General features: G+C 38.1%; 1 protein-coding gene across 1 annotated transcript in view; it reads right to left on the reverse strand.

Moving 5' to 3' along the window:
* Positions 1-433: 433 nt before the first annotated feature.
* LOC117064230 (netrin receptor DCC-like) overlaps positions 434-15,833 on the reverse strand; it is a 201,512-nt gene continuing 186,112 nt past the window's right edge. The window contains exons 7-8 of the mRNA XM_033178496.1: positions 2,093-2,188; positions 434-507 (exon numbers count right to left, since the gene is read on the reverse strand). Of these exons, the coding sequence (XP_033034387.1) occupies positions 434-507; positions 2,093-2,188 (170 nt within the window). The remainder of the gene's footprint in view (positions 508-2,092; positions 2,189-15,833) is intronic.

The following is a 15,833-nucleotide window of genomic DNA, read 5'->3' on the forward strand; positions in this document are numbered from 1 at the left end:
TTTTATTTTTTTTTTCCTTTGAAAAGGGCTGGAATCACACATTCTTCTTGAACCCCTTAACTGGCTTTTCTTTAGTAAGAAAATTCCTCACACAAATTCCAACTATTAGTATTATTTCAATTCTCAGTTCCTTCAGGATCTGAGTCATCAGAAAACAAAAATTGCCTGGATCACTGGTGTTTTAGAAACCACTTTGGGAATGTCATATGCTAGAATTAATGCAACAAATGCAAGAAAAAAGAAGCTGATGACTCCAATGGTTCTTTCTGAACAACTTACTTTCAGTTTATTTGAATTCTTTCACCTTTACCAGTTTCTGATTGAAAAGTGATTTTTATTTCCCACCTCCGTGGTCCTTCCTTGTGGCCATTAGTTTTGGGAAGAGAATAAGAGCTTGAAAAGACTGACTATAGTATCATTTTGCACAGCCTGATCACAAGTGCCAAGTCACCATGGCAACAAGAAGCTCCTGGGGATCTTTTACTATAGGCAGGACAGAGATGGTCACTAAAGGAAAATTATGGGACACAATGGTGCAGCCAAAGTGGCCTGTTTGCTTTCAAAGAATATTGTTGCTAGCAGAATAAGAGAATAAAGTCAAAATCCCAGACACCCATCATGTTAGTTCTTAGTTTGTATCCTGAACTTCAATTATTCTCATCTCTCAATATTTGGAGATAGCACATTTGATAGTAAATATTCTCTGGGTTATTTACTCTTTTAGAGAAGTCATGAATCCCTTTAATTATACAATGAATGGTATATACGGTCTCCACAGATAAATAAATATACTGACATCCACCCAAAAATTTGCATTCTACTTTAGACAGATCTTAAACCTGGAAACAATGGTCAAAGATTCAAAGAGATTACAATAGCAATTTTGCCTTAAATAATACTACTAAAATTAATACAGTGACAGTATATTCTGGAGACCATCACATAACAATTATGAATTCAAAGAACAACTGTATTCTTAAGACAGTCTACGAATGAAGTTTGTACATTTGGCAAACAAACTGCACTAAGTTCACACAAATTTGGGCAGAAGTAGCAGCCACAGGATTCCACTATTTATTTTATAACCATTTCTTCCAACTCATCCAAATTTCAAACTTCAGTAACATCTCATGTTCTCTGGTGCTTGCTATCTCAGATCCTTTGTTTTCATTAAGGGGACAATATCTGACAAGTTAAATGAGGTCTGAAGGGTGTGAGGGGGCAGGTTCAATGTATTAATGAGAAAGGGAACTTGGGTTTTACTTGGAGATTTCAGACATAAATCTGTGGCAGGGGGTTGGGGAAGTAGTCAAGTGACTTTCCAGGGACTCTGAATAGCCGTACAAATGTGTTGTTCATTGTATTTTGGACTAAGCCTAGGCATGCTAACAAAGAGCCTCCATAAATAGTTTGGATCTCACCATCTTACCCATTTCTTTCTCAGTTTCCTGAGCCCTTTTACTCTTATGTACTGCCTTTACAGTCCAACTAACAGTAAAATTCCTAAGGGTGACAAGGCCTTAAATCAGCTATCCCTTTAATGTTCTGAGGCCCTGGGCACTGCTTGGGTGACCCAGAGACCCAGCTCAGGACGATACCACCTATGTCACTCAGCCTAATGCAAACTACCCCCGAAGGCCAGCTCTTCCTTGTCATCTTAGTTTGAAAGACCCTGTGTGGAGAAGCAAGTGTCTATTTAGGCATTTGGCAACCTTTATGCAGGGACAAAGATGGCATTGATTTGAGACAAGCTGCTCAGGAGATGGAAACATGGTATCAGGGCACCAAAACTATGATGCTATTGGGAAGGAACAGACTGAGAGATCTATATTCTCTAAGTTCATGTGCGAATTTACAAACTGAATTCCTCCCACTTAATTTTGACAACCAAAGAAATAAAAAAATGCTCGCATATGTGTGCATGTATACATGTGTACATATCAGACTCAGAGGATAATAATTCTCTGAGGATTATCAGAGGATAATGAAAGAATATATTCATTTTTGTTTCTTTGTGTTTTATTTTAGTTTTTCTTTTTTCACCATAAATCAAATACTACTTTGTTAGAGGAAGATTAACAATTTCACTTACCTGTTATAGACCTGGTGGTGGCACTTTCATAAAGAGGAACTCCTTCTCCAGCATTGTTAAAAGCTTTTAGGGAGATTACATAATGGGAACTTGACTCTGGAGAAAAAACAGAAAAAATATGAATGTGTTGATTTATTTAACATACTGAAATATTCAGGGCAAACATTTTCCTCAAAACAAATTTCATATAATCTACTTGGTAAATTATTTAAGAATGAGTAAGTTGGATTCAGAAAGGAAAGTGGCAGTGGGTGGTAGCAATAGGGTTTTTTGATCTTCCTCAATCCCCATATGAAAACATACTGAACTACTAGGTAGAAAACCGAAAGCATTTAGCCACTTGCTGCAAACCTGTATGATGATGTGTGCCCTTGAACCCTAATATACAAGTGGGTGTGAATAAACAACCAACAGCCTCATCATTTGTTCATTGTCTGCATCTGTGTAAGAAACATCAAAGGGAAGCATCAAACCTAAAAACAGGATAATTCTAAAATAGGTATTAGCAAATGCTGGAAAGCACAGCAAATCAGTTTCAGAACAACAAATTTAAACACTCAAAACTGATCGGCAAAGTCTCCTCTCTAGGACTGGGCACAAACTGGGCACAACCTCTTGGGAACTGATGTAAAATATAAGCAAGATTGAAACAATATTGATGAAGGGGAGAGAAAGTCCAGATAAAAGTAGGGGAGAAGAAGAACCATGAAAATTCAGAAAGCAAGCTGCCATAGTTTTTAGTCTGTATCTGGAGCTGCCAAACTTTTGTAGGCCCAAATAGTAAATACTTTAGCTTTGAATGTCACATCGTTTCTGTCACATTTTTATCTCTGTTTATTTGTTTACAACTCTTCAAAAATGTAGGAACCACTCATAACTCAGGTGCCCATACAAGAACAAGACCTGGGCCAGATTCTACCTGTAACCTGTAGTTTGGGGAACCCTGTCTAATGAAAAGAACAGGACAGGGAGCTCTGTGTATTGAGAAGAGCTCTCTGAATTTATGAAAGAACAGAAAAAAACAAATTATATAAGTGTAAGCAATAAAAATGTATTGAGGTAAATTTCTTTACAAAAATACCATAAGAAAAAATAAAATAGGAGAATATCATTCCTATAGAAAATTACAGAAAATGGATAAAAAGTAGAAGAAAATACCCAAGAAAAATAGATCAAAACTGCAATTTTTTGGGGTGGCACGACCAAGATGGCCGAATAGGAACAGCTTCAGCCTCCAGCTCCCAGCATGAACGACACAGAAGACAGGCGATTTCTGCATTTTCAGCTTAGGTACTGGGTTCATCTCACTGGGGTGTGTCAGACAGTTGGCGCTGGTCCGTGGGTGCAGCCTGACCAGCCAGAGCTGAAGCAGGGTGAGGCATTGCCTCACCTGGGAAGCTCAAGGGGGAAGGGAATTCCTTTTCCTAGCCAAAGGAAATTGAGACACATAACACCTGGAAAATCGGGTAACTCCCACCATAATACTGAGCTTTACCAAGGGTCTTAGCAAACGGCACAACAGGAGATTATATCCCACACCTGGTACAGAGGATTCCACACCCATGGAGCCTCCCTCCTTGCTAGCACAGCAGTCTGAGATCTAACTGCAAGGCAGCAGTGAGGCTGGGGCAGGGGTGCCCGCCATTGCTGAGGCTTAAGTAGGTAAACAAAGCCGCCAGGAAGCTCGAATTGGGTGGAGCCCACCACAGCTCAAGAAGGGTGGCCTGCCTGCCTCTGTAGACTCCTCCACTGGGGACAGGGCATACCTAAACAAAAAGCAGCAGAAACCTCAGCAGAGGTAAATGTCCCCGTCTGACAGCTTTGAAGAGACCAGTGGATCTCCCAGCATTGAGATCTGAGAACAGACAGACTGCCTGCTCAAGTGAGTCCCTGACCCCTGAGTAGCCTAACTAACTGGGAGACATCCCCCACTAGGTGCAGACCGATACCTCACACCTCACACGGTGGGGTACACCGCTGAGACGAAGCTTCCAGAATAAGAATCACACAGCAACACTCGCTGTTCAGCAATATTCTATCTTCTGCAGCCTCTGCTGCTGATACCCAGGCAAACAGGGTCTGGAGTGGACCTCAAGCAAACTCCAACAGACCTATAGCTGAGGATCCTGACTGTTAGAAGGAAAACTAACAAACACAAAGGACACCTACACCAAAACCCTATCAGTACATCACCATCATCAAAGACCACAGATAAAGGCAGATAAAACCACAAAGATGCAGAAAAAGCAGTGCAGAAAAGCTTCAAATTCAACAAATCGGAGCGCATCTCCCCCTCCAAAGGAATGTAGCTCATCTCCAGCAAGAGAACAAAGCTGGACGGAGAATGACTTTGATGAGTTGAGAGAAGAAGGCTTCAGTCGATCAAACTTTTCAAGCTAAAGGAGGAACTAGGTAACCAGCGAAAAGAAACTAAAAACCTTGAAAAAAGAATGGCTGAATGGATAACTAGAATAATCAATGCAGAGAAGACCTTAAAAGAACTGATAGGGATGAAAACCATGGAATGAGAACTACATGACAAAGGCACAAGCTTCAGTAACTGACTCAATCAACTGGAAGAAAGAGTATCAGCGATTGAAGATCAAATGAATGAAATGAAGCAAGAAGAGAAGTATAGAGAAAAAAGAGTAAAAAAAAGAAATGAACAAAGCCTCCAAGAAATAAGGGATTATGTGAAAAGTCCAAATCTATGTCTGATTGGTGTGTCTAAAAGTGACAGGCAAAATGGAACCAAGTTGGAAAACACTCTACAGGATATCATCCAGGAGAACTTACCCAACCTAGTAAAGCAGGCCAACACTCAAATTCAGGAAATACAGAGAACACCACAAAGATACTCCTCAGGAAGAGCAACTCCCAGACACATAATTGTCAGATGCAGCAAAGTTGAAATGAAGGAAGAAATGTTAAGGGCAGCCAGAGAGAAAGGTCGGGTTACACACAAAGGGAAGCCCATCAGACTAACAGCAGATCTCTCGGCAGAAACTCTCCAAGCCAGAAGAGAGTGGGGGAAATATTTAACATTCTTTTTTTTTTTTTTTGAGACGGAGTCTCGCTCTATCGCCCAGGCTGGAGTGCAGTGGCCGGATCTCAGCTCACTGCAAGCTCCGCCTCCCGGGTTTACACCATTCTCCTGCCTCAGTAGCTGGGACTACAGGTGCCCGCCACCTCGCCCGGCTAGTTTTTTTAAATTTTTTAATAGAGACAGGGTTTCATGGTGTTAGCCAGGATGGTCTCGATTTCCTGACCTCGTGATCCACCCATCTCGGCCTCCCAAAGTGCTGGGATTACAGGCTTGAGCCATTGCACCTGGCCGAAAATTCTTAAAGAAAAGAATTTTCAACCCAGAATTTCATATCCAGCCAAACTAAGTTTCATAAGTGAAGGAGAAATAAAATCCTTTACAGATAAGCAAATGCTTAGAGATTTTGTCACCACCAGGCCTGCCCTACAAGAGATCCTGAAGGAAGCACTAAACTAGGGAAAGGAAAAACTGGTACCAGCCACTGCAAAAACATGTCAAAATGTAGTCCATCGATGCTAGGAAGAAACTGCATCAACTAGCGAGCAAAATAACCAGCTAATATCATAATGACAGGATCAAGTTCACACCTAACAATATTAACCTTAAATGTAAATGGGCTAAATGGTCCAATTAAAAGACACAGACTGGCAAATTGGATAAAGAGTCAAGATCCATCAGTCTGCTGTATTCAGGAGACTTATCTCACATGCAGAGATACACATAGGCTCAAAATAAAGGGATGGAAGAAGATCTACCAAGCAAATGGAAAACAAACAAACAAACAAAAAAGCAGGGGTTGCAATCCTAGTCTCTGATAAAACAGACTTTAACCATTAAAGATCAAAAGAGAAAAAGAAGGTCATTACATAATGGTAAAGGGATCAATTCATCAGGAAGAGCTAACGATCCTAAATATATATGCACTCAATACATGAGCACCCAGATTCATAAAGGGAGTCCTTAGAGACTTACAAAGAGACTTAGACTCCCATACAATACTAATGGGAGACTTTAACACCCCACTGTCAACATTAGACAGATCAACGAGACAGAAAGTTAACAAGGATATACAGGAATTGAACTCAACTCTGCACCAACTGGACCTAATAGACATCTATAGAACTCTCCACCCCAAATCAACAGAATATACATTCTTCTCAGCACCACATCGCACTTATTCCAAAATTGACCACATAGTTGGAAGTAAAGCACTCCTCAGTAAATGTACAAGAACAGAAATTATAACAAACTGTCTCTCAGACCACAGTGCAATCAAACTAGAACTCAGGACTAAGAAACTCAATCAAAACCACTCAACTACATGGAAACTGAACAACCTGCTCCTGAATGACTACTGGGTACATAACAAAATGAAGGCAGAAATAAAGATGCTCTTTGAAACCAATGAGAACAAACATACAACATACCAGAATCTTTGGGACACATTTAAAGCATTGTGTAGAGGGAAATTTATAGCCCTAAATGCCCACAAGAGGAAGCAGAAAAGATCTAAAATGGACACCCTAACATCACAATTAAAAGAACTAGAGACACAAGAGCAAACACATTCAAAAGCTAGCAGAAGGCAAGAAATAACTAAGATCAGAGAAGAACTAAAGGAGATAGAGACACAAAAAACCCTCCAAAAAATCAATGAATCCAGGAGTTGGTTTTTTGAAAAGATCAACAAAATTGACAGACCACTAGCAAGACTAATAAAGAAGAAAAGAGAGAGGAATCAAATAGACGCAATAAAAAATGATAAAGGGGATATCACCACTGACCCCACAGAAATACAAACAACCATCAGAGAATACTATAAACACCTCTACACAAATAAACTAGAAAACCTAGAAGAAATGGATACTTTCCTGGACACTTACACTCTCGCAAGACTAAACCAGGAATAAGTTGAATCCCTGAATAGACCAATATCAGGTTCTGAAATTGAGGCAATAATTAATAGCCAACCAACGAAAAAAAGTCCAAGACCAGATGGATTCACAGCCTAATTCTACCAGAGCTACAAGATGGAGTTGGTACCTTTCCTTCTGAAATGATTCCAATCAATAGAAAAAGAGGGAATCTTCCCTAACTCATTTTATGAGGCCAACATCATCCTAATACCAAAGCCTGGCAGAGATACAAAAAAAAAGAAAATTTTAGACCAATATCTCTGATGAATATTGATGCAAAAATCCTCAATAACATACTGGCAGACTGAATCCAACAGCACATCAAAAAGCTTATCCACCATGATCAAGTGGGCTCCATCCCTGGGATGCAAGGCTGATTCAACATACACAAATCAATAAATGTAATCCAGCATATAAACAGAACCAAAGACAAAAATCACATCTCAATAGATGCAGAAAAGGCCTTTGACAAAATTCAACAGCCCTTCATGCTAAAAACGCTCAATAAATTTAGTATTGATAGAACATGTCAAAAAATAATAAGAGCTATTTATGACAAACCCACAGCCAATATCATACTGAATGGGCAAAAACTGGAAGCATTCCCTTTCGAAATTGGCACAAGATAGGGATGCCCTCTCTCACCACTCTTATTCAACATAGTGTTGGAAGTTCTGGCTAGGGCAATCAGGCAAGAGAAAGAAAAAAAGGGTATTCAATTAGGAAAAGAAGAAGTGAAATTGTCCCTGTTTGCAGATGACATGATTATACATTTAGAATACCCCTTCATCTCAGCCCAAAATCTCCTTAAGCTGATAAGCAACTTCAGTAAAGTCTCAGGATATAAAATCAGTGTGCAAAAATCACAAGCATTCTTATACACCAATAACAGACAGAGAGTCAAATCATGAATGAATTTCCATTCACATTGCTTCAAAGAGAATAAAATACCTAGGAATCCAACTTACAAGGGACGTGAGAAACATCTTCAAGAAGAACTACAAACTACTGCTCAGTGAAATAAAAGAGGACACAAACAAATGGAAGAACATACCATGCTCATGGATAAGAAGAATCAATATCGTGAAAATGGCCATACTGCCCAAGGTAATTTATGGATTCGATGCCATCCCCATTAAGTTACCAATGACTTTCTTCACAGAATTGGAAAAAAACTGCTTTAAAGTTCATATGGAACCAGAAAAGACCCCACATTACCAAGACAATCCTAAGCAAAAAGAACAAAGCTGGAGGCATCACGCTACCTGACTTCAAACTATACTACAAGGCTACAGTAACCAAAACAGCATGGTACTGGTACCAAAACAGAGATATAGACCAATGGCACAGAACAGAGTCCTCAGAAATAATACCACACATCTACAGCCATCTGATCTTTCACAAACCTGACAAAAACAAGAAATGGGGAAAGGATTCCCTATTTAATAAATGGTGCTGGGAAAATTGGCTAGCCACATGTAGAAAGCTGAAACTGGATCCCTTCCTTACTCCTTATATGAAAAATAATTCAAGATGGATTATAGTCTTATATGTTAGACCTAAAACCATAAAAACCCTGGAAGAAAGCCTAGGCAATACCATTCAGGACATAGGCATGGGCAAGGACTTCATGTCTAAAACACCAAAAGCAATGGCAACAAAAGCCAAAATTGACAAATGGGATCTAATTTAACTAAAGAGCTTCTGCACACCGAAAGAAGTTACCATCAGAGTGAACAGGCAACCTACAGAATGGGAGAACATTTTTGCAATCTACTCATCTGACAAAGGGCTAATATCCAGAACCTATAAAGAACTCAATCAAATGTACAAGAAAAAAACCAACAACCCCATCAAAAAGTGGGCAAAGGATATGAACAGACACTTCTCAAAAAAAGACATTGATACAGCCAACAAACACATGAAAAAGTGCTCATCATCACTCGCCATCAGAGAAATGCAAATCAAAACCACAATGAGATACCATCTCACACCAGTTAGAATGGCAATCATTAAAAAGTCAGGAAACAACAGGTGCTGGAGAGGATGTGGAGAAATAGGAACACTTTTACACTGTTGGTGGGACTATAAACTAGTTCAACCATTGTGGAAGACAATGTGGTGATTCCTCAAGGATCTAGAACTAGAAATACCATTTGACCCAGCCATCCCACTACTGCAGGTATACCCAAAGAATTATAAGTCATGCTGCTATAAAGACACATGCACACATATGTTTATTGTGGCACTATTCACAAGAGCTAAGACTTGGAATCAACCCAAATGTCCATCTGTGACAGACTGGATTAAGAAAATGTGGCACATATACACCATGGAATGTTATGCAGCCATAAAAAAGGATGAGTTCATGCCCTTTGTAGGGACATGGACGCAGCTGGAAACCATCATTCTCAGCAAACTATTGCAAGAACAGTAAACCAAATACCGTATGTTCTCACTCACAGGTGGGAACTGAACAATAAGATCATTTGGACACAGGAAGGGGAACATCACACACCGGGTCCTATTGTGGGGAGGGGGTAAGAGGGAGGGACAGCATTAGGAGATATAGCTAATGTAAATGGTGAGTTAATGGGTGCAGCACACCAAAATGGCACATGTATACATATGTAACAAAACTGCACGTTGTGCACATGTACCCTAGAACTTAAAGTATAATAAAAAAAAAAAAAAAACATGCAATTTATGATTTCAAAATGAACTAAACTATATTAAGAATATGATGCCAGATATGAAAATGTAACAAAATCAGAAAACTCAGAAATGAGGTGGTATAACTCAAGAAATATATATATATGTAAATTAAAAAGTTTTATACATGAAGGGTAACCATATGAATATAAGTAAAAAGCAAAAACATAACAAAAGAAATTAAGAAGACTGAACAAGGATTCAGAAGAAAGTGATAAATATTGAAGTTAGAGAAGCAAGATCTAACATACAGATAATAGGAATCCTTGATGAAGAAAATTCAAAGGAAAATAAAAACAGAATAAATAACTACAAAATTTGCTGACTTAAAATAATTTTTTAGGCATCCAGACAAAAATAATGTATGACTTAGAAAAAAATTAGATTATCAGGCTTTCTATAACATTTTACACCAGAAGAAATTAGACTAACTTTGGCCAGGCACGGTGGCTCACGTCTGTAATCCCAGCACTTTGAGGGGGCCGAGGCAGGTGGATCACAAAGTCAGGAGATCAAGACCATCCTGGCAAACACGGTGAAACCCTGTCTCTACTAAAAATAGAAAAAATCAGTTGGGCGTGGTAGCAGGCACCTGCAGTCCCAGTTACTAGGGAGTCTGAGGCAGGAGAATGGTGTGAACCCGGGAGGTGGAGCTTGCAGTGAGCCGAGATCGCGCCACTGCACTCCAGGCTGCGCAACAGAGCAGACTCTGTCTCAAAAGTAGAAAAAAAAAAGATTAGAGTAACTTTAGATACTCAACATAAGAAAATGTAATTCAAGGTTTTATCATCAACAAGTTACCTTTAAACATAAAGGGTACAGTCAAACTGTTATTAACTTGCAAGCACTCAGTAATATTGTTCCCTGATACCCAGAACTACTAGTAACTGAGCTTCAGGCATACAAAATGACCAGAAGAGATATTGATGTAATAGCTAACTGGAGAACAAAAATTTAATAAACTAAGACTAAGTTAAGAGACTAATGTAACATGGAATAAAGCAAATGGATAAACATGAGATATTCTATCATTCCCTATGTCCCTGAGAACCAGATTCTTGGTGCAGATGAAAAGACCTAGAGATGTAATACAGAAAAAGTTAAATGAAGTCTGTGTTCCTAATAAGTTTGAACTCAAAATTGTACTTTTTCTCTGTTCCAGCTCTGTCTGCTAAAAAAAAGTCTGGAAACCTGGACTCGGTAGCAATAAGCATCCTGAACACACAGACTACTGTTTGGGGGAAAAATAATTCCTATTACGAAGAAACAGCTTCTTGCAGAACTGGTTGATTCTTAAAGTAGAAAACCTGCCAAATGAACCTGAAATATCTTGACATACTAGATAGAATGGAAGCAACTAATAAAATCATGTCAAATGGGTTCAGGAGTCAATTCGAAGAGCCTCCCTCAGATCAGAGATAAGGATAATCTGCACACAGAAAAGTGTAGGTGCTGTGATGTATGGAAACTCATCAAACATACATAAATGCATAATTTGATAAAGGTATTTGAAAGAATAATAACAGTTGGCCATTTCTGAGGTTGTGAACTCAGAACATAATTCTAGCTAACAAATAAAAACTAAATGATAGAATTAAAATATTGCTGTTTTACAGTCCTCATTAATGAATGGATCTAAGCATTAAGCATTAATAATTGCTAAGATAAAATAGAGACAATGAGACAATACGTCCTTCCTGATGAAAGAACAGACTAGCCTCTAGTGTTTTGCCAAAGGGATCAAACCTACTTAGTCTGATCTGCCTCTGGACCTAAATAACAGTTTGCAGAAAACAGAGCAAAGAAACATGTTGAACTTCAATTTATAATACTTCATTAAACTACACATTTGTTGCATGTGTTTTTCTGTATCTGGGTTTTATATCAAAATAAAAAAGCCTTACAATGAGTGTGTTTATCTCTGATTGAGTTTTCTTCCAAATATTTGTATGTGACCTAAGTATTAATGTTAACTATACTGACATTCTAAAGCACACGGATTCAAGAGCTATAATACAGTAAGAACAAAATAAGATTATATCTAATGTAGTCAAAGGACTTCTATTCAGTGAACTGATTTCTCTCCAAAAGGGAATATTTCTTTTTTGAAAATTAAAGTTGTCAAACTATTTTCCTAATAAGAAAGTAATCAATCGACAAGTGTTAAATGCTCTTTGAGATCCAAGTACTTGGAGAAGATGAATCTCTGTCAGGTTACTAAACGTAATTCTGGGCAGAGAAAACAATGAAATACTATGTAAAATTGAACAAAAAGTATGTGATACAGCTTATGAATGCTATACATTTAGAGGTCTGAAAAATTAGTGAGGATTTAGGTCATCAAAAAAGATTTTTGGAAGATATGAACTTTGAACTAGGGCTTGTGAAGAAGGGTAGGACTTAGAAGCACAATGGGAGGAAGAAAACATTTCAGCGAAAGAATGGTGAAAATACACTTAAGGAGACCAAAAAATACACTGTTTACTGCTGGGAAATACATTCTTTTGAGTTACTGCAGCAGAGAATAAGTCTGATTTCAATATATGAATCGTCTATACACCAAAAATATAAACATTTTTATTAGGCTTGTGCCATTTAAAATTGCTTTTTTACAGTTCAAATTCCATTTGATTCAACTGAACACATCTCCGTATTTGCATCTATCTAAGTACTTATCAAGACAGTGAAAAAGAGATCAGAAATTCCAAACTCAAATGCTTAGGGTGTGTGTGTGTGTGTGTGTGTGTGTGTGTGTGTGTGTTGTTTTTAATCAATCAGAGAGAGACAGAAAAAAAAAGTTAGATTGGCTACAGTGTATGAGAGCCACTGGGTTAGAGAGGATCTTGCAAAGCACATGATTGATCTAAAGAGTAGAGCCACTATTCAGGTCCAAGATACTAGTGTATGGAAGGTAGTCCCAGTGTTGTCAGATTATCTGGAAATCCAGATTTCTATGAGAAATTATCACATTTTTCAGTGTTGGCAGATAATTTAAATAAGTAAAACAAACCTGTCCTGGCAAAACTCTCTCTCTGGACTGAATCCAAGCCTGTGGTCATTAGTCTATAACCTTGGATAGATTTCTACATACCCAACTACATGCTAATATACATATAATCCCAGAAAAATAGATACTGAAGTCTGGTCTTCCATAGTCAAGATGTCAACCGTTAGAGCAACAATAACAAACTAGAACATCTTTATGATTTGGTAAAGTCGTGGGGGGAGGTAAATATAAAAGAATGAAACAGGTGTTTATGTTAGGAGATTTGAAGTGATTGTTTTATATTCACGGGTCCAATTTGGATTAGGATTCAAAGAATGTTCTACTTAATAGGAAGCTTTTGACTTCCTAATCAGGGTTAATAGCTGTAGCTTACGGATGGTCAGCATAGTCCATGAGACACTAAATTCAGGTCTTCATTTTTCTGTCCCCACCCCCCAGATGCTTAATTTATAGCTCCATAAAAAATGCACTCTGTAAAAGCTTGTACAACATTACTGGATTATTACCTTTCAGTCTTTCAGGGCGCATATTATTTCTTTTTTATAAAGAAAAAAAATTAAAAGTACCTTACCTGGTACTGAGAATACAAGGTTCTCATTGTATTGGTTTGAATTTTTACCTGAATCTGAATGACAACATGTCATCTAGCTGTTACATGGATCCTCCTGAGTAGCAGTCATCATTTCTTCATCCCCTAACCCCCAGACATTTGAGGTAACTGTCATTCCAAAACAGACTCTTGCTAATATTGATACCTATCAAATCTCAAGTCATCTGAGTCATGACAGCTTCTTTCACTTGATCTTTAGCCACAGTATAGAGTATGCTAACTGAGCCGAGAGTTTTATAATTTACTACCTGTTGGGTTAAGGAATTATACTAATCACTGTATTTCACCAATCCCTACTATGCTGTGCACATCTTAGAGAAGATCAACCTTACGTTTAAACAAAAAGTGGTAAAAGCTTAGCCCCGTAAAAAGTAAACACACTTGCAATGGACTTGTAAATGGTATAAGAATATCCTACAGAGCTAGGAGTCCTGAAGATGTTTTGGCTCAGTATTTTCCTACTGTCAGTTAGTAACTTGAGGCTCAGGTAAGGTCACTGACTTTTCTAAAGTAATGCAGAACTACCTAGGTAATAAAGTATTGGGAAGACTCGACAACCCATTTGACTGCCTTTTCTAGGAGTTTTCTTTTATGCTTTTCACACTTTATCTGCTGATAAACATCTTTTGAGGAGTCTGGCCTCTGTATTGTGCTTTTGCCAAACTGCATTCTGGACCTACTGAGGAAACAGTAGGATTTTGTTCCAGTCCTGATAAAGTTTGATCCAATAATTGATCTTCCAGAACAACAATAAAATATTATACATTTATTAGTTAACTAGTGGGCTATAGTGCTTTTATATCCTTTTTATTGTGATGGAGGTATTTTGTTTGAATGTATATTGAGGAGGAAAGATGCTTTAAGTGTGAAATGGGAGCAAGGGAGAATGAGGGTTTTCTCCCAGTACATAAGAAAGGTGTAATTTACCACTGTACCACTAGAGAGCAGTGTGGAACTATTTTCCTGCACATGCTCAGAGCTCTTAAACTTTAAAACCAGTAAATCACAAAAGAATTGCCTAGAGTTCCCTCTACAGAAGCATCAGATGAGTTAAACACATTTAATATGATCATGATGATTCCAAATGAATTAATCATTAATTATGACCAGACCCCATTGTGCAGGAATACACTTAATGACAATCATGACAGTAAATGTATTTTTTTGTACTTGCTAAAATGTTGCAAATACATAGGCTTAAAAATTTATCAGTTGCCTCTGCAAAATAAAGCTCAGCAGTATTTTCTCCTTTGAATTTACTGTGATTTAATAATACTGAAATAATTTGGATTTTGGTGGAAGTCCACGGGAATTATTTTAAAGCAAGAATATTCTGGGTTATTCTGCTGATTTGAAATTATTGATCAGATTTTCATTATTGTTTGGCCAACCTTTCTTGTAGAACACCTTAGTTTGGGATAAAGGAAACTGAAGAAGAATTTAATAACTCGTTGAGCATCTAAAATAGATGGCTCTTGGCCAGTATATTCTCTGTGGCCAGGAAAGGAGAAAATAAATGCACATTTGTTGATTACAGAGATTGAAAAAGACAAGAAATAGGTAATCAGGAAATGCCTGGGTTCTCCTTCCCCTGAGACTCAGTAGGTGAGAGACCCATTATTCTAAGAGCTTTTTTTGAGGCTTCCCTGAAGGTAAGAGATGAATGTCTTTCTCTGGGGCTAAGGGAATGAATCAAGAAACCTATAGACAGCTCTTCACGGCTAGACCAAGATGCTGTACTTGGCAACAAAAGCTGGGAAGAACATCATTATTTTTAATTAATATTTTGTGTGAATTAAATGCCAGTGGCATGTGCCAGATTGACAGCCCAGAGTCCTTTATTCATTACAGATTATACACTTCACTCAGTGGCCTCATCCATGCCAAGTTCTTGTCGGGGCCCACTCTGCATGTCCCAGCATCTTTTGCCCTCTCTGTTAGCACTGCCAACAAGTCAATTAGAGAAAATTAGAGTTGTAACTGTTTTGCTAATGCAGATACCTGCTCATTGCAATGAACCAGGGCTTCCACATTCACAGAATATAGGCCATGGGATTGCTGTCAGATGGTAAATGTTACTGGACACCTTTGACCCCACTGGACCCACACTGTTTAATTAAATGTAATGGGTGGAGAGAAAATATGGATGACTGCATTGATCTCTTAAAAGGATGAGCAACACATATTTGAGAAAGATGCAGTTTGTATAATGCATTCAATTCTACTTCATTACATATAATCCTTTATAAATTTAATTAATAGCTAATCTAACTGGCATCCTAATAATGATTTTTCTTTTTTTCTTTTCTAGAAAGACCATCCAAAGAATGGTCAGTTTATAACATGATTTCTCACTTGCAGATACCAGCCACTCACCTACTCAGTGTGAGAAAGTATTTGACTCCAAGGAAGAAAAAATAGGGTACATTTTCATTCTTCTACTAACGCGT

The sequence above is a fragment of the Trachypithecus francoisi genome, unplaced genomic scaffold (genome assembly GCF_009764315.1).
Source record: "Trachypithecus francoisi isolate TF-2019V2 unplaced genomic scaffold, Tfra_2.0 Lachesis_group19, whole genome shotgun sequence".
Classification (NCBI taxonomy): domain Eukaryota; kingdom Metazoa; phylum Chordata; class Mammalia; order Primates; family Cercopithecidae; genus Trachypithecus; species Trachypithecus francoisi.